This window comes from Ctenocephalides felis, unplaced genomic scaffold (genome assembly GCF_003426905.1).
Source record: "Ctenocephalides felis isolate EL2017-DRISC unplaced genomic scaffold, ASM342690v1 CF-g0.4_SCAFFOLD_01886, whole genome shotgun sequence".
NCBI lineage: Eukaryota > Metazoa > Arthropoda > Insecta > Siphonaptera > Pulicidae > Ctenocephalides > Ctenocephalides felis.
Genome location: NW_020538040.1, coordinates 47,943,575 through 47,963,395, shown reverse-complemented (window position 1 = coordinate 47,963,395; position 19,821 = coordinate 47,943,575). Strand labels below are relative to the sequence as shown.

Sequence of the window (19,821 nt, the reverse complement as noted above, 5' to 3'; positions counted from 1 at the left end):
GTGCAAAAGTTTTACTAATTGAATTGATTGCTAGAGCTTGCAGAAATATTGCAGCAGAAATAAATTCTCTTACAAGTTGTAGTTCAATATCTATCGATAACAAAAGGAAATGCAAACTACGTTAAAATTATTCATTTTTTTGGGGCCCTCCTGGATCGGGGACCCGTATCTTTGATACGGCTGATACAGCGGTAGTTACGCCTCTGTATATATTGTTGAAAATTCTTAACTTTTTATTAATTTGTTTTCGAAACAAAGTTTTCGTTGAAAATTCTTAACATTTTATTTATTTGTTTTCGAAATATCGGTGGTGTATTTTTTTTACTCGCGGACCTTTAAGCCCCGTTATATATATATTATATATATGAATCAGCTGTGGTAGTGCGCAATGTATTGTGTAGTCTTTTTATTTCATTATAATATTTCAGTAACAAAATTACAAAATATTTTATAACTCTAATTTAGTATTAAACCTTATATTCAATAATGCCAAAGGTAGGATTTATGGCAAATATTCCATACCTCGCAAAATTTTGTTTTCATAACAATTGACATTATTTCAAAAACCACACTTAAACCACGCAAAATTCTGTATGAAACACTTAAAGTATGTCTTTTTTATTAATATGATTTTGTTTTGTTATTTTATTTAGCCGAATGTCGAAGGAGTTCATTGTGATACATGCAAAACGGGGTTTTTTGCGTTAAGCGAGAGCCATGAAGATGGATGCCTGCCGTGTTTTTGCTCTGGTGTGGGATCTTCTTGCAGGTCTGCCGAAGTTAATTTAAGTGTGGTAAGAAAAAGGTCATTATTATTGTAGACCTAGTTGAGAATACTAGTATTCTTAACTAAAATTTTTAATTTTGTAGTTCATGTTGTCGTGATAATAATAGGAAAGAAGGTGAATTTAGTTATATCGTTGTAATATAATTATTCTGAAATGGCTGTCTTTGCATGTATACATACTCCGTCCGAATCTCTTGACTAATATTAAGAATATTCTAATACAACCTATTTTAAATAATGCTAAATGCAAAACATAGTTTTTGCATGAGACATAAATGTCGACTCTCTCTGAATTCGTTCGTAGGAAAATTCGCATTACATCTGCTCTCGAAATTTCTATAAACTGAACTTTTCAATTTAGTTAAAACTTAGCATTAGTAACTTAAACACCTATGAATAGTTTACAGTCATTGGTATATAATTCAATTTTTCATTATCATATTCTGTTACATACCAAAACCTAGTGTTTAGCAATGACATGATAAACACCACTTAGAAAACCAACAAAGTGATGATAAATGCCACAAATACTGATTAACCCTTATATATTGAAAATAACGTGCTAAAAAATTTTAATTTTTAAATCACAATAGTGAATAAAATAACAATTTAATGAGTAGAACAAAGCGATTCAATCAACTGCAAGTGTATGATTTTAGGTTTTCAACTCATATCATTTTAATATTTGCTAATTGCAAAGTTACGATTCAATATTGTATACATTATAGTAATTCTGAAATTGGAAGGTACTTATTTCCGAAACATTGAAAAAAAAAAACGTATTTTGAAAAACAGTTTTGGTTCTTATTCAAATTTGCTACATAACAAAAATGTATAATATTTTTATACTTATATAATGCATTTATGCATGTGTAAAAAGACTTATAACAGATGATTAAACGATATATATAGTACTAAAACATGTAACTGTACTTATCAATAAAATTTCTAGCGCTTTGGAATAACTGCTTTGTTTCATCATCAACAGAGTTTTCACTTAAGGGCGATTTATACAAGCATTGCAACAGAGCTCCATCAAAGATGTTCCAATCTGATATACTTTCCTTTGGTATTAAAAAGCATGTGCTATTGAAAAACAACCAAATTGTTGATAGACCTTTTAAAAACACTGCAGATAAACGTAGCAATCGAGTATTAAATTGCTCTCTCCAAGCTTCGGAGTATTCAGTAACATCATCTTTTGTGCTGCACAATGCACTCATCATCAGGAAAGCATCTATTTCATCCTGAGTCATTTCACATTCATCATGCATGAATAACACTAGTAAAGTTGTTGCCATTATCTTTTCATTAATACTTCGCACTGCTTCCACAGGAAGATCTTCATGCATCGCATTGCAAAATAATTTCCAAGCTATATTAATCAAGTCCTCGTCTTTATCTTCTGCCCAAAAATCTTGTAGTTTATAGTTACTTAGGCTGCAACTTGGTTCAACTGCTTCAACGAAATGAGGTATGGATATATCTCCCCCGTGGCAAACCCACTCTTTCACAATCTTTTTGCCATTTGTAGAACAAAAGTCTAGTAGTAGAATTCCATATATTTTAGCTCTTACTGGTCTCCAGAGAATGCCTGATGGTGGAATATCATATTTTCTAAAATCTTCGTAAAGCATATTTGTCATAAAAACTTGTTTGTATAATATGTCAAAAACCATGGGAGACAAATTGGAATGTGGATCTTGTACAAGATTAACAACTTGCATTAATAAATCGTTCCATCTGATATCATTGGACAAACTAGTAACTTTTTCTCTCTTTATGCCCATATAGGAATCAACAGACATTTTTATTACATGAAATTTGTCCTGACTGCCTAATGCTCGGGTTGCTAAACGCTTGTAGCTTTCAACAGAATTATCAAAGTTCTTTAAGTATAGTGCAACTTTTGAAATCACATCATGTTTATTGAAGTTGGAATTACGATGTTGATGAATATTAAGTTGCTTGAACCACATATGCAGAGTGTTGTTTAGAACATAATCATTACCTGAAAAATTGAGAACAAGTAACATTAATGTAAAGCAAAGTCAGAATATCAATTAAATATAATTATCATATTATAATAAAATATACTTCTTCTTATTCAAATATAAATTAATAAAGTAGATATAATTACCAATCATTGTTCGTAGCAAAGGCAATTGTTCCACTTGTAAACCTAAACTTTGAGCTAACTTTCTGCCGTCATACACATATGTACTTTGATCTTCATAATTCAGATCTTTATAAGACCAGTATGCAAAATCAGCTTGTGCAACTGCAAAATCGGCATCTTGTGAAAATACAGCCAGAGCCTTATTTTCTTTTGCATATGTTATGATTTCTGAGTCACATTCTACAAGTGTCGATTGAATAACTTTGCATTTACTTTGGAAGCAAGACTTTATGACCATACCAATATTATACATCCGTCTAATCATGTTTTCTTTAACGTTTTCCAAACCTTCATTTTCTATAGTGTCCAAGATTTCATAAGCAGAATTGATATCCTCATTCCTTTGAGCTATCCATTTATCCCGCATATCATCTATCCTGCATCCATCAAAAAATGCAACTAGTTCCACATCAAAACTTTGAAGAAAATTGATAAATTTATCAGCCTTTTGCTTATACAATTTGAATTGACCTCCTGTCAAAATTCTTTTTGGGTCAGTCTCTCCAAATATTCGCCTAGAGCAACTTCCATCAATCAATATAAGTGGTGTCTTTTTGGTAGCTTTTCGGCATTTTTCAATTTCACTTGGTATATTCACTTTATAGTAAATTGCAGGATTCCTTTCCATAAAAGATTGTAAACCAGACATTTTCTTTTAGTAATAAATGACCTACGAAATAAGGGTTACGCGATTATTATTAGTATAAATCTTTTGTCGAAGGTAATTCTTTATAAAGAAATTAGATCTATAGATTTATTGTTTACAAATATAGATTAATATATAGGTCAGTATTTGTGTTAAGGTTGCTTTTTTATTATATAGAATCAAACACATTCATAAATTTTAGTTTTTTTATTATTAAATGTCAAATTTTCTTCCCTAGAATTAGTAAATATCTAATCCGAACACTGAACTAGAAGTCAAAAACACTGAACTGGAGTCAAAATAATATCTAAAATAACAATCAAATAATTGATTTGAAATCCGGTATTCATTCTGTATCCAATTTAATATTTATTATTAACACTTTAGTTATTATAGACATTTGAAAATTTACCGTAGAATTAAATTTTATTCACAATATCACTTTAACGTACAAAATGACTTAAGCAGAGCGAACGTTGAAATGTCGAAATGATTCATGGCAAAGCTGATAGTAAGACCGCTGGTAACGTTTTGAAAGCAAACGACTCCAAAAGTTTTTAAAGAATTTTAGTCAGTCCATTTTAATTTTTAACTTCCCGTAGGGCAAGTTATAGCAATTGCAAAAAAATCGAAAATGAAAATTTTTATATATATTTACGTTTCAAAGGTTTCTGAACATTTTGGCATACCTTAGAAAAAATGGATGTATGTGTGTGTGTGTATGTGTGTATGTATGTGCGGATACAAATTTTCGTCGACGATTTCGGGAAAACGAATCAACCGATTTGAATAATTTAAAAAACATTCGATTCGTATTGATAAGGAGACGTGCTGATTAGTTTTTGGCAAAGGTAGGTCTAGCCGTTCCGAAGATACGGGGCAAAAAGTGCCGAAAACGGTAACTCAGTTTTTAAGAGAACGGAGCGTCCGATTTGAATAATTCAAAAAAAATTTTATTTGTATTGACTAAATGAAGAACTGTTCAAAATTTTGGAAAGGCAGGTCCAACGACGTTGGAGATATAGAGGAAAAAGTAAAAAAATGAGCCATTTGGCGGTCAAAAATGATCATTAGACATATGCACATCAAATTACTAGATATTTTATAGAGATTTTAACAATAAGTATAAATTTTGTTTACATTCCTATGGGTTCCGTACCAATGTTTACGCGTTAGACGGCAATGCGGCGCTTACGCGCTTTGATATTTCGTCTTTATGCAGTGAAAGCAGTACGATTGCTTTGAAAAAACCTTCAGAATTTCCAAAATATGTCAAAATGAAGAAAACATTTTTCTTTTCAAAAAAAAATTGTTTTCAAAAAAAAAAAATTTTTTTAAAAGTAATTTTTTGCCAAATTTATAGTTTCTCAAAAATCTAATTTTTTTGAAGTAATTTTTTTTCAAAAATGTTAATTGTTTTTTAAAAAATAATAATTTTTGGTACGGGAAGTTCCAGCAATTTGCCTTAGGCACGATGCCTTAATTGCCTTAAGACAGAATTCCACTTACAGCTAGTTTTTTTTGACTTTGAATAGGTTTACTTGAGTCACATTTAAAACAATCTGAAGACTAGCAGTCTGCCATTTACAACGCCTGAGAAACTTATTTGCCAAATGTAAAGAGTTAAACATTCTTCAAATGTAAAACGAATTTCATAATTTTTATTCAATGATCAGAATATTTTAAATAGAAAATATATTGAATTTTCAATTCTCTTTTATAAACGTTTTATAAACATTTTATTATTGAAACTAACACTAACTTGGACTAGTACTAGTACATAATGTGCTTTTGTAATAGTTTTCTTATACCGCTTGACTTTTCATGATTTTGACTCAGACTCTACCCGAAAGAGTGACAAGGACCACATAACAAAAAATCTGCTTACTAAAATTCTTTCTCGAAAACGTTGCTAGCGCCCGTACTATTAGAGATCAAATAATGCTTTATTATAGTTAGTCCGGGGAATACCAAAAGTTCATACGCGACACATGTGTTCTCCATATTCTAGTGTTGCCCATTACAATCAATTATCATTTCGAATATATATTGAATAGACGTTAGTAATGAATGAAGTATATAATTAACTGTTTTGAAATTACACTGAAGATGAGGCATACCATGGTCTCGAAACGTCTGTAATTATTAAATAAAGTGTGTGTTAAAAATCTGAGTGTTGTATTGTTCATATTTAACATTTAATATTCGTTCCACTCATATCATAAAATTCTATATATATATATATATATATATATATATATATATATATATATACATACAGTAGGACCTCGATTATCCGGACCTGGGTTATACGGATTCACGATTATCCAGACATCATCGCGTCGGAACTTGCATATTCCGCCCGCGCGGCATTATCGCTTTATGTAGTTCGTTTGCAATTTTACTAGTGTGTTCTGACGTGCATATATACATTTTTAAAGGGTGGTCTTATCCCTTAAAGATAAAATAAATATTATAGAATCTTGAAAAAGGGCGAATCCGGCCGTAATTTATTAAAAAAAAAAATGCCGATTCAATTTTGACTTTTCGAACACTTGCAAGTTAGATAGTGAAAAGGGGAGTGAAAATCGGAAAATAATGAACAGACCAAAAAATTAACTCTTAGAAGAAGCTTTATATTGTTACTTTTTACAAAAACGATCAACAAATTATTCGTAAGCAACTTTTTTCCTTCATTGATACTTTACGTACCACCTGAATATTTTACCTCATGATTAATATAAAATGTATAATGTAATATAATTGTAAGAAATATGTAAGTGTTAATTTTCTAATAAACATCGATTTTTGTTGATATCTTTGTATGTATTTGTTATTTTTGATAAACAAAACATTATTCTTCATAATTTGGATTATCCGGATTTTCGATTATCCGGATGCCCATCGACAACATATAGTTCGGATAATCGAGGTTCTACTGTATATGTATATATGTGTGTGTGTTGTGCATGTTTAGTTTTTTAACTTCGCGTAGGGTATGTTATAATGATGGGCAAAAAATCGAAAATGAAAATGTTTGCATATCTTCACGTTTTGAAGGTTTCTGAACATTTTCGCATACCTAAGAAAAAATGGATCTGTGTGTATTGTGTGTCCGCATTTTTTCGTCTACGGGCGCACGGCTCAACCGATTTAAATGATTCAAAAAACATTCGATTCCTATTGATGACAAAGAACCATTTCAGGTTCAGTCGTTTCGGAGATACGGAGCAAAGTGTGCAGAAAATAGAAATAGAGTATTTGGAGAACGAAGCATCCGATTTGATTGATCCAAAAAACATTCATTTTGTAATGACGGGGAGAAGTGGTGATTAGTTTTTGGTGAAGGCAGTTCCAGCCGTTTTGGAGATACAGAGCTAAATGTGCAAAAAAAACAGTTTTTTAGAGAACTAAGCATCCGATTAGAATGATTCAAAAAACTTTCTGCTTGTGTTGACAAAACATTTCTTTTGGGAAAAGAATTTCTTTTTATTTATTTTTTTTAATTTCCAAAAAATATTTTTTTTGAATATCGAAAATAATTCGGATTTTAATTTTAATACTAGCTAAAGTTTTAAAAGTCACTTATATATTTCAAATAAATAATTTTAACTTTGCAATGTATTTATATATTTCTTATAAATATTAAACAATATCCTCCATTTTAAATTCGATTGATTGAGTTTTGTTTATTTACTTTTCTGTAGACAAGTATAAGGTACAGTATTTATAATAATCTATTTGAAAACATTTAATATTCCTCGAATTTTTCATTACGGTACGAGAAGTTCCAGCAATTAGCCTTAAGGCACGATGCCATACACCACTAGTTTTATTATAACAATCGTTGCAATACATAAAGAGGAGTCAAATCAGATTCGCAAGATCGGCAAAATTATAAATAGAATATAAAGTATCCTAAATATAATTTTTATAAATTTTGCATAAAACCAATAATATATATTATCGGTACTTATATAAGATATATACTTATGAGATAGATCTACAAGTATCTCAGTTTAAGTACTTGCACACATCTCATAAAAGGCATGTCGAATAATGTCTGTGAAAATTGAAATAGAACTACTTTTATAAAGATATTAATTAACAATAAAGCCATAATAATAACGATATAATTTAGATTTTAGATTTATTCATGAAAAAACAAAATAACAAGACAAGTTAGTGTGTCATATTGTCTTGTGGCAAGTCGCATGAACTGTGTAAATAATTGATCTAACCATTTTTTTTAAATTATATATGATCTACCCCTCTACCTGTCTGTCAGTTTCTTGTCTACTTCTCTACATTTATTTCTGTCTACCTGTTTGCATCTCTGCCTGTCCAGATGTTTACCTGTCTGTCTGAACATCTGTTTATCTGTGCATCTTTGTACCTTTCGACCTGTCCATCTATTTATATGTTTACCTGTCTACCTGTCTACCCGTTTACCTGCCTATCTACTTGTTTATCAGCTGACCTGCCTAATAGCTTATCAGTCTATCAGTCTGTCTACATGCTTTCTGTTCTACCGTTTTACTTGGATTACCTGGATACTTGTCTAAATGCTTACCTGTCTACCTGTCTACGAGATATAGCTGCCAATCTGCTTACTTGTCTACTTTTATTATTTTTAACTGTCTACCTGTATACCTGTCTACCTATTTACAAAAAACTCTATTTGTATGTGAATCAGTAATAATGATTTCTTAAAATCTTATTTGATAAACAAATGTCAATTTTAGCCTTTTTTGAAATCAATCATTCTTCATTCCGTTAACAAAAGTTGCCGTCCCGGTTATGACTTAAAAAATATGGTTACCTTAGAATTAATAGAAATTAATAGATAGTATTTCCCTATCGATAGGAATTGAATGTGCACCCGAAATCGTGCATGAATCACATATTTGAAAGTGGCATTTTGTCTTAACCCCTAAACTTAAAATGATGAGCAGAGTCCGTGTGCGATTGCTAGGCCAAAAGTGAATATTACGGGCATGACCCGCATACGACATTCGGGCCAGAAGCAAATATTACGCTTTACGGGCATGGTCCGGTATGGTGAACGCTAGTATTACAAAATATTCATCCATACGAAACTATATAACAAAAAAATATTTTTATTTTTGTGATAAAACGTACACTATGAGGGAAAATAGTCACAAACGCCGCGCCAGCTTGAACAACTTTGGCCCGACATTTTCAAATCTAAATCGTAAGTTAAGGGGTTAAGGCAAATTGCAAAAACTTCCCAAAACAATAAACTATTTCTTTGGAAAGTTAAAAATTGTACCCATACATACATACACACGCTCATGTACATCCATTATTTCTAAGATTCGCCAAAATGTTTAGTAGGTCTTAAACCGTAAAGACATACAAAACATACCGTGCGGGAAAACATAATTGTAAATAACAATGAAATTTTTGTAAATAACAATAAAAGATTGTAAATCAGACATTTTCTTCTATTAATGATCGGAAAAATATGAGATACAATTAATATTAGTGTAAAACTTTCGTCGAAGGTGTGTATGATGAGTAAATGATAGTAACGAAAAAAATAAATATATATATTTAATGATTAAAAATGTAGATTAATAATTTTATAGATCATTATTAGTGTTACAATTGCTATTTTATCATATATAATTAAACATACTCACTTTAAAATTCTTTATTAACTTCCCGTAGGGTAAGTTATAGTAATCGCAAAAAAATCGAAAATGAAATTTTTTATATATCTTCACGTTTTAAAGGTTTCTGAACATTATGGCATACCATAGAAAAACTGGGTGTATGCGCGTCTGTGTTTGTGTGTGCGGATACAAATTCTCGTCGACGATTTCGAAAACACCGATCAACCGATTTGAATAATTAAAAAACATTCGATTTCTATTGATAAGGAGACGTGCTGATTAGTTTTTAGCAAAGACAGGTTTCAAAGATACGGGGCAAAAAGTGCCAAAAACGGTGACTCAGTTTTTAAGAGAACGGAGAATAATTTAAAAAAAAACATTTTACTTGTATTGACAAGATGAAGAACTGATTAAATTTTTGGGAAGGCAGGTCTGGCGGTTTTGGAGATCTAGTAAAAAAAAATAAAAAAATGTCGTTTGACGGTCAAAAATGATCATCGTCTCTTTGTAGCTAAAGCAGTGCTATTGCTTTGAAAAAGAGTTCAAAATTCCAAAATATTTTAAAATAAAGAAAAACATTTTTTTTCTAAAAAATCAATTTTTATCAAAAATTTAAAATTTCTCAAAAATCAAATTTTTTCATAGATTAAAAAAAATTAATCTTTTTTTAAAAAATAATTTTTGGTGCGGGAAGTTCTAGGAATTTTCCTGAAGACACAATGCCATACACCACTAGTTTATAAAATATTTGATTATTATGTGTCAACATTTTCTCACTGAAAATAGTACGTAGACGTCTGAACGAATACTGAACTAATTCTTCCCATAACTCAATCACCTTGCTCGTAAGGCAATAAACGAATACCGATACTGAAAAACAGATACAACAATTCAATTTTCAAATCAAATCATTTCTCGAATCATCTTATTTCATATTCTATAATCAATAATACAAACAAATTAAAGGTTTAGCTATGGGTTGTTTCTACCAAAAATTAGAATTAAATTTTATGAAATGGCTATAGGGCAACCATAACCAATTGCATCGTTCACTTCGAAACCAAACAATCGCAAACTGTTCTAAGCTGATGAATACTGAAATCAGTCTCCGCATGCGCGCACTGATACAGACCAGTTGCAAACCGCCAGATTTGATCCTTTTTCGCCAGTTTGAGCTCATAATCAGAGGGATTTCAAATTTATTTCTAAACAAGTTGGTGATATTCATTATTACATACAATATATTTCAAGTAGACACAATTTTTCAAAATTTAACAATTATAATAGCATTCTTAATTTACATGGAAAAACAACAATTAAGAATAGTATACTAATAATTCTTGACACAACACTATATTCAAATTATTATCAATAAATACTATAATTATACAAAATGACGTGATCACTCATCAAGGATATATTTAAATTTTTTATCAACTGCTAAGTTAACACTATTTGGCATTTAGTAGAGGGAGGGAATTTACTAGCAAATTTATTAAAACAATGAAAAGTATACGGATAAAAAACAATTATTCTCTCTTCTTTTAAATAAAGTAATAAACTAGTGGTTCATGGCATTGTCTTAAGTCAAATTGCTGGAATTCCCAGTTCCGAAAATTAAAATTTAAAGAAAGCTTTAAATTATTTTGAAAACTTTGAAAAAATTAGATTTTTGAGAATATTCAAATTTTTTATTTTTTTTTTACTTTTTTGAAAACATTATTTTTTCTTTTTTGAAAATCTTCTCCGAAACCGCTACACTTGTCTTTCGAAAAATTTACTTAAATCCAATTATTCAAATTGGACGCTCCATCATCTCAAAACTGAATTGCCATTTTTGGCACTTTTTGCCCCGTATCTGGAAACTGTTTGACCTGCCTATGTGAAAAACTAATCAGCACGTCTCCCCATAAATACGAATCGTTGTTTTTTTGAATTATTCAAATTGGTTGATCTTTGATCCCGAAATCGTTCACGAAAATTTGTATCTGCGCCCACACACACACACATACACACAAGCACACGCAATCCATTTTTTCTAACGTATGCCAAAATGTTCATAAACCTTTGAAACGTATATCTTATAAACATAAATAAAATCTTTATAAATAGATAAATAAAAAAAATGTTTTCGTTTTTTTGCGATTTCTATAACCTATCCTACGGGAAGTTCATTAATACAAATAATACAACACATTACAAAATATAAATGAAATGTCAACAATAATGTCACCGATTTTTCATCTTGAATTTTCTTGTCGAATTATTGTAATTGGAATTATGAAACAATATGGTTTATTGTTTACAAGTGTTATTAAATTAATCTTTCATATTTAACAATTGTTTATACTTATTGACTAACAAATAATAATATAAGTACTATTATAAGTATTATACATATTAATATTATTTTAATATCTGATGAGGATGATAATAATGAACTATATGAGTGAAAGAAGAATTGGAAAAGTTCGTTTTAAATTTTGTAAAATAAAAAATTGTAAGGGTGTAGATATCCTTCTACTACTATTAATTTTAAATCGAAATACTCCAGTGAAATATTTTGAAGACGTAAGTGAATGTGAGTTGTTTATTTATCATTAGTTAGATAAGTTCTCCAGATAAATGATACATTGCTTTTTTTAGGTCTTAATTTGTTGAAAAGTCTTCCACATGAAAATTTAAAACCATGGGAAACATGCATTGAAATGTTTGCACTAACGTTTGTTCGTAAAGAACAAAACAACAAACGCTACGTAAACGCGATTTGTTTTATCTTCAGTGTCAAATGTTAACAACAGAAAATATTAACACATTATATCAATCACTTTTTACATTATATTATATTATATTAATTACATTTGTAAAAATTTTTCAGTAATGGATAGAAATAGTTTTAAACAAACAAATTTCTGTCACAAAGCCTTACACCGCGCGCACTCTGTATCAGTACGGTGTCAAGTCCGGTCGGTCTCGAAACTTTTGCAAGTTTGTAATTGAGTTCTTTATGAAATAAAATTAGTGCAAAAACAGAGTGTAGTGTGGTCATGCTTACATAATTACATTTCGTCCAACTTACAGTGCAAAATTCTATACATATCTTTAGATTTTAAATCGACATCACTGGTCGTTTCTTTTGGTCACTTTAAATCGACATCACTGGTCTTTCCTGAACCCTCGGACCTAGGCCAACGTCTTGTATATACCATGGTTTACTTTCTATGTCGTGAATTGTAATAATTTTGGAAAAAGTGTACAGTTTAAGCATAAAATGATAAACATTTATAATGTTATATTTATAAATTGGTATGAGAAACACTCGTCCATATATTTGTATCTTCTCATATTGCACTGTACTATAGAACACAAAGTCAACACAATTATTTCCTTAAATGATGCCAATGCAAGCCAACACTTGCATGAATAATTTGCTATATATACTATATTGTTCTGTTTTTTATTATCATATTCTATTTAATACGCTTTACTTAAAAAGCCAGTAATTTGCGAATATTATTTTTGTCCAAGGAAAGCTCTCTGTGATTAAAATCATAACATAATGACTAATAACAGATAACATGTGCTTACTAAAAATACTTATTTTTTTAACTACAAAACAATGATTAAAATGACAAGTAATGTGACTACAATAGTGTAGAATAAATATACCATATTGCTAGTTGTATATGTATTATATCGATATTTGGTTAAGTGGTTGATACTTATTTCCGAGAAGTTGGAAAAAAACTTGTTTTGAAAAATTATTTTCGTTTTTATTCAGATTTCCTGCTTGAAATATAATACAAATGTATAATATTTTATGTGCATGTATACTACATATTAATACATTAATATATATTGAAATTAGATGAATGAACTCTACATGTAAAACTAAAATAAGTTCTTATACTCATCAATAAAATTTCTAGAACTACGGAATAACTGCTTTGTTTCATCATCAACAAGGTGTTCACTTATAGGTGATTCATACAAATATTGTAATAAAGCTCCATCAAAGACATTCCACTCCGATATAGTTTCTTTTGGTATTAAAAAGCATGTACTTTCAAAGAAAAAGCAAATTGTGCTAAGGCCTCTTAAGAAAACTGTTGATAAACGTAGCAATCGTGTATTAATTATATTGTTCCAATCTTTAGAGTATCCAGTTACATCATCTTTTGTGCTGCATAACGCACTCATCATCAAGAAAGCATCTATTTCATCTTTAGTCATTTGACATTTATTATTCATGAATAACACAATTAAAGTTGTTGCCATTATCTTTTCATTAATACTTTGCACTGCTTCCACAGGAAGATTTTCATGGAACGCATTGCAAAATAATTTCCAAGCTATATCAATCAAGTCCTCATCTTTATCTTCTGCCCAAAAATCTTGTAGTTTATAGTTATTTAGGCTGCAAATTGGTTCGACTGCTTCAACAAAATGAGGTATGGATATATCTCCCCCGTGGCAAACCCACTCTTTAACAACCTTTCTTCCATTTGTAGGATAAAAGTCCAATAATAAAATTCCATATATTTTAGCCCTTATTGGTCTCCAAAGAATCTCCGATGGTGGAATATCGTGTTTTCTAAAATCTTCGTAAAGCATATTTGACATAAACACTTGTTTGTATAAAATGTCAAAAACCATGGGAGACAAATTGGAATGTGGATCTTGTACAAGATTAACAACTTGCATTAATAAATCATTCCATCTGATATCATTTGATAACCTAGTATTTATTTCTCGTCTAATGCCCATGTAGGATTCCACAGACAATTTTATGTTGTGAAATTCATCTTGACTGCCTAATGCTTGGTTTGCTAAACGCCTATAACTATCGATAGAATTATTGAAGTTCCGCAAGTGTCGTGCTACTTTGCAAATCTTATCACGATTATTAAAACTGAAATTTGGATTTTGAAGAACATTAAGTTGTTTGAACCACCTTTGCAAATTTGAACTCAATACATAATCATTCCCTGAAAAACGAAGAACAAATATCAAATAATAGAACTAAAATAATCAAATATATCAAACAATAGAAATAAAAATTAGGAAATCAGCTTTTGTTAATCTATGCGTTGTAGTCGAGACCGTCATTCAGTGGAAAAATAGAAAGTTTTTTATAACTAATTTGTTCCTATTTTAGTAGATAGAGGGTAGTAGAAAAGATAGTATAGATATCGACCTGAGTAAGTTCGTTTATGATACCACTTGGTAATTATATTATTGTTTTAAGCTGTAAATCTAGGAAGCTGATGGTATCGTCATGTTCTATTTCGAAAGTAAATTGCAAATGTTTGTTGTATGAGTTAAAATAATTTACGAGAGATGTTATGTCGCTGCTTGGAATGCATGTTATTATGCCGTCAACATATCGAAAATATAAAATTTGTATATATATATATATATATATATATATATATATATATATAATATAATGTATGGATTTTATAAGAAATTATTAAACAAGTTTTATATATATATATATATATATATTTATATTATATGTCTAATGATAAGGTATAACAATAAAAATCATGGTAAATTTGTTTAATAATTTTTTATAACTTCCATACGTTTCAGCTGAAATAATTTAAAGTTTACAAATGTAACACTAGTGTTTGAAAACTAAGTAAAAAATAAAACTAAATATAGATGTACGTGCCTCTCAAATACGATTAACAAAAATATTGTTCTTAATAACCTGACATAGAGACTAACTAATAATGCCATTTGATTATCGTATGTTAAGCACCTCTATTTTCCTTTGAAGATATTACTTTATAAATCAGGACTCTGACTAGTTAAATATTACACAACCACTAATACTATTTTTACCAAAAAATTATTCAAAAGACGTTTTTGTGAAGAATCTCTTTAAATGTACTTTTTCGAGCTATATTTTCATTATATCTACAGTTAGTTTACAGATCATACATTGAATTTTTTTTAGTTCCTCCGAATGAAGGCTAGGACCATAATTGAAACGTATGGATTTTATTATAAATATATATGTACCGTAGAATTTCACTAATCCGATACTAACAATAAGATAGACTGACACCTCCGGTAATGCGACACCCTCGTGACGTCGAACCGAAGCACCGGACAATTTTTTCGAAATTTTAACTCGAACTTCAAAATTTTTTAAACATGACGTATTTTCAATATCATATGAAAAATTGGCGTTTCTACTATTATCCAGTAATCCGACAACATTCAGTTCTTAATAGTGTCAGATTATCGAGATTCCACTGTATGTACATATATATATATATATATATATATATATATATATATATATATATTATTTGAGTTTAAAAGTCGGGCGTTACGACGTTGTGACCCGACTTAAACTCAAATAAAATATATTATATCAACATCAAATTGAAAGCTATTCAAATATATATATATATATATATATATATATATATGTTGAAAGTGTTTAAATTTGATGTTGAAATGTATGATTAATTTCTTGGAGGGCGTAACATCAAGAAAAAAATATAAATAAGTAAAGATTTTTTTAAAACATCTTTATTTTTCCATACGTTTCGACGTAAAATTCTACGTCATCGTCAGTGGTTTCCAATTACTAATTTTTTTGCAAAATGTATTAATATGTGTAAGTGATATTCTAAGAATTTCAAAACCACTTTATATTTTTTACTTGATTTTACGCCCTCCAAGAATTTAATCATATATATATATATATATATATATATATATATATATCTTAGGCAAAATATATTCTTATATATATTTATATATATATATATATATATACCTATATATATATATATATATATATATATATAAATTTAATAATACATTTTTCTTAATTAAAATATTAATTAATGAAGTAGATATAATTACCAATCATTGTTCGTAGCAAAGGCAATTGTTCTACTTGTAAATTTAAAGCTTTAGCTAACTGTCTGCCATCATAAACATATGTACTTTGCTCTTCATAGTTCAGGTCTTTATAAGACCAGTATGCAAAATCAGCTTGTGCAACTGCAAAATCAACATCCTGTGAAAATACTGCCAGAGCCTGATTTTCTTTTGCATATGTTATGATTTCTGAGTCACATTCTTCAAATGTGGATCTAATAACATTACATCTATTTAGGAAGCTACACATTATGACCTCACCGATGTTACAAGCTGGCTTTATATTATATTCATTAACAGATTCCAAACCATTATTGTCTATAGTATCCAAGACTTCATAAACAGCTGTGATATCAGACCTTTTTCGAGCTATCCATCTATCCTGCATATCATCTATATTGCATCCATCAAAAAATGCAACTAATTCCACATCAAACCTTTGCAAAAATTCTATGAATTCATCAGCTTTTTTCTTATACAATTTGTACTGACCTCCTGTCAAAAATTTTTTTTGGTCAGTCTCTCCAAATATTTGCCTAGAGCAACTTCCATCGATCACTATGAGTGGTCTCCTTTCGGTAGCTCTTCGGCAGTTTTCAATTTCAGGTGCTATATTTACTTTATAATAAATTGCAGGATTTCTTTCCATAAAAGACTGTAAACCAGACATTTTCTTCTAGTATTAAATTACCTACAAAATATGAATTATGTAATTAATATTAGTATAAAATTTTATGGAAGGTAGATATATTCATAAACTAAATATATAGTAAAAATCTAATTATGTTAAGTATTTGTTTGTATTATTGCATTGTATTATAGTAAATACCTTATCGAACACAGATCTGAAATCTTTTCTAAAACAGTTGATTTGATATTCAGTGCGTATTCTGTACTTCGTGTTAATATTTATTATTAGCACTTCAATTTTTGGAGCCACCTAAACATTCAAAGTATAATTAAACTTTATTCACATTAAGAACAAACTGAATCGAGCAGAGGAAACGTTGAAATGATTCACCGTAAAGCTTAGAGATTAAATAATGCCATTTTGTTGTTATCAGGATATTACCGAAAGCTCATACGCGGCAAATGTATTCCCCGTATTGTAGTGTAGTGCCGATTCCAATCGATTCTGATTTCGAATTAATATATATATATATATATATATATATATAATTTGCGATTTGAACATTTAATTTATTATCATTATTAACTTCCCGAAGGAGAAGTTTATGTTTTCATCAAAAAATCCGAATCGCTAATTTTATGTTTTCTCGACGTTTCAAGCCATTCTGAATCGAATGAGACCAAATTTGGAAAAAGTATGTGTGTGTGTGTGTGTGAACAGATTTTTTGCCGTAAATCGACGTTTTCTCGAAAACGGTAGGGCCGATTTCAAAAATTTAAAAGCCATTCGATGTATCTCGACGAGAACTATTGTTTGTCAGTTTTGTGCGACGATCGGCCAAGCCTTTTATACCTTTTATAACTCTTTATAAATCGCAGAAAAGTGAAAAAATTTTCTTCTACGTTTTAGCCCGCAATTCTGAATCGATTTTGAAAATTCAAAAACCGTTCGAAAGATATTGGTTGGAAATCGTGCTGATTAGTTTTTGGTAGAGATCGGCCGGGCCGTTTTCTAGTAATAAAGTTTTTTTTAAAAAAAATTTCGACGATTTTTATAATTAATTTTTTGACGGTAGATACCATAGTCTTCTAGATCATACTAAAATATTACGGCCCTACGACAACTGGTTCAGCTTTAAAAATTCGTCAAAGATTGCAAAAATTGGTATCGTTTTTTTTGGCATTTGTCAAAATTAGACCTTTGATCGACGTTTTCTCAAAAACGCCTGAACCGATTTTAGAAATTTAAAAGCCATTTGATGTATTTCGGTGAGGACGATCTGCCAAGCCGTTTCTTCGCAATTTGAAAAAAAGTGTTAAACTTTTCGTCCACATTTAAGCTTATCCTACCGAACCGATTTTAAAAAATCAAAAACTGTTCGAAAGATATTAGTTGGGAATGGTACTGATTAATTTTAGGTGAAAATCTACCGAGCCGTTTTCTTGTAATTAACTGTTGAAAAAAAAAATTTAAGCCGATTTTTATGGATTTTTTTTAGCGATATATACCATGGTCTTATAGAACTTACTGAAATATTACGGCCTTACGACAAATAGTTCGATTTTAAAAAATCATCAGAGTTTGAGAAAATGAGTAGTTCTTTTGACATTTGTTAAAATTAAAATTAGACTATTTATTTTGTATAATGATAGAGTACTTGGTTTTAATGAACATACAATGCCATAAATGTTCTATGGAAACTGGTTCAATTATAAAAATTGTTGATTTTCGAAAATTTGCTTTTGGAAAATACTCCGAGTCAAAGTGTTCGTTCGATTTCAATTATGTGTAATAAATCCACTCGAAATACTTTTAATCACTCATAAATTAATTTATTTTTTATTGATTAAGTCAATTATTTAAACATATCGGGAAGTTCATGTAACTTGCCTCAAGGCTAAATACCAAACCAACTAGTTTATCTTACAATTAGTTTCATCCATCTCTGTGATAGTTCGTCGATACTCGTCGTTTCGTTTTTATCATTCATTTTTATATTTATATGTGTGCACATACAATGGCTATAAGAAACACAATATTTGAAAAAAATAAATAAAAATCTTAACGTAATGTTTCACTAACTTGTAGACCTATAGAAATTCAGGATTAATTTCTTCTGATCGTCTTTTCCTGTCCGTTTCCGTGTTTGTGTTTCCCTGGTCCTGTTGCATATATATATATATATATATATATAATATATATATATATATATATATAATATATATATATATAATAATCTGTAAACCATCAAAGTAGAGCATGAAGCGAAACAGCGCTAAACGCTACCAACATGTTGATGATGGGGTTATAGAATGATGAATAGAAAATTTGTCAATTTTAATAACTGTAATAAAAGTAAACTCATTTGTAATAAAAGTAAAATCAAACAGAGTTTGCTTATTTCTGTTTTCTTTTGGAAATTATATATATATATAGTTTATATATAATTATATAGTTTTAATAGGTATATTCACTTATTAACATCTCATATTGTTTATATATATATATATATATATATATATATATATATATATATATAATGAGATATCATCAATATGAGGTATGTGTGTGAATAGAGTCGAAATAAAAAAAATAAAATTGAAACATTTGCATTCGCATTCGAAAATTAATACTATTGAAAAAGTGACAATTTTACCTCTCTAGTCTCACAACAAATATCATTTATGGCAAGAGGACTTCGGCGAAAAACATTTAACTATGTATTTTATCAAATGTACTCTATTTTATCATTATCTTGTTTATATAATATAGAGTAATAATAATTATCGCACCCTGACAGGTAAATAACGTTGATAACTGATTAAAAATTTCTTATAAACCGACCTGTCTGATTGTGAGGCAATAATCATTATACATTTTAATAATTTAGATTTAATACACGTAGTGTTCTATCTATAGTAATTAATTAATCAAATATAAAAATATATAACTTTATATGACTGTTTATATAAAACATCTTACTTTCATATTTTAATTATCCAACTCTATTTATTTTATTTAAATTAAAATTTT

At 29.3% G+C, this 19,821-nt stretch overlaps 1 protein-coding gene across 1 annotated transcript in view; it reads left to right on the top strand.

Annotated features, from left to right (window-relative positions):
- The window catches only part of LOC113375025 (laminin subunit alpha-1), a 304,542-nt gene that overhangs the window by 141,503 nt on the left and 143,218 nt on the right, over positions 1-19,821 (top strand). The window contains 1 exon segment of the mRNA XM_026614979.1: positions 654-794. Within this exon segment, the coding sequence (XP_026470764.1) occupies positions 654-794 (141 nt within the window).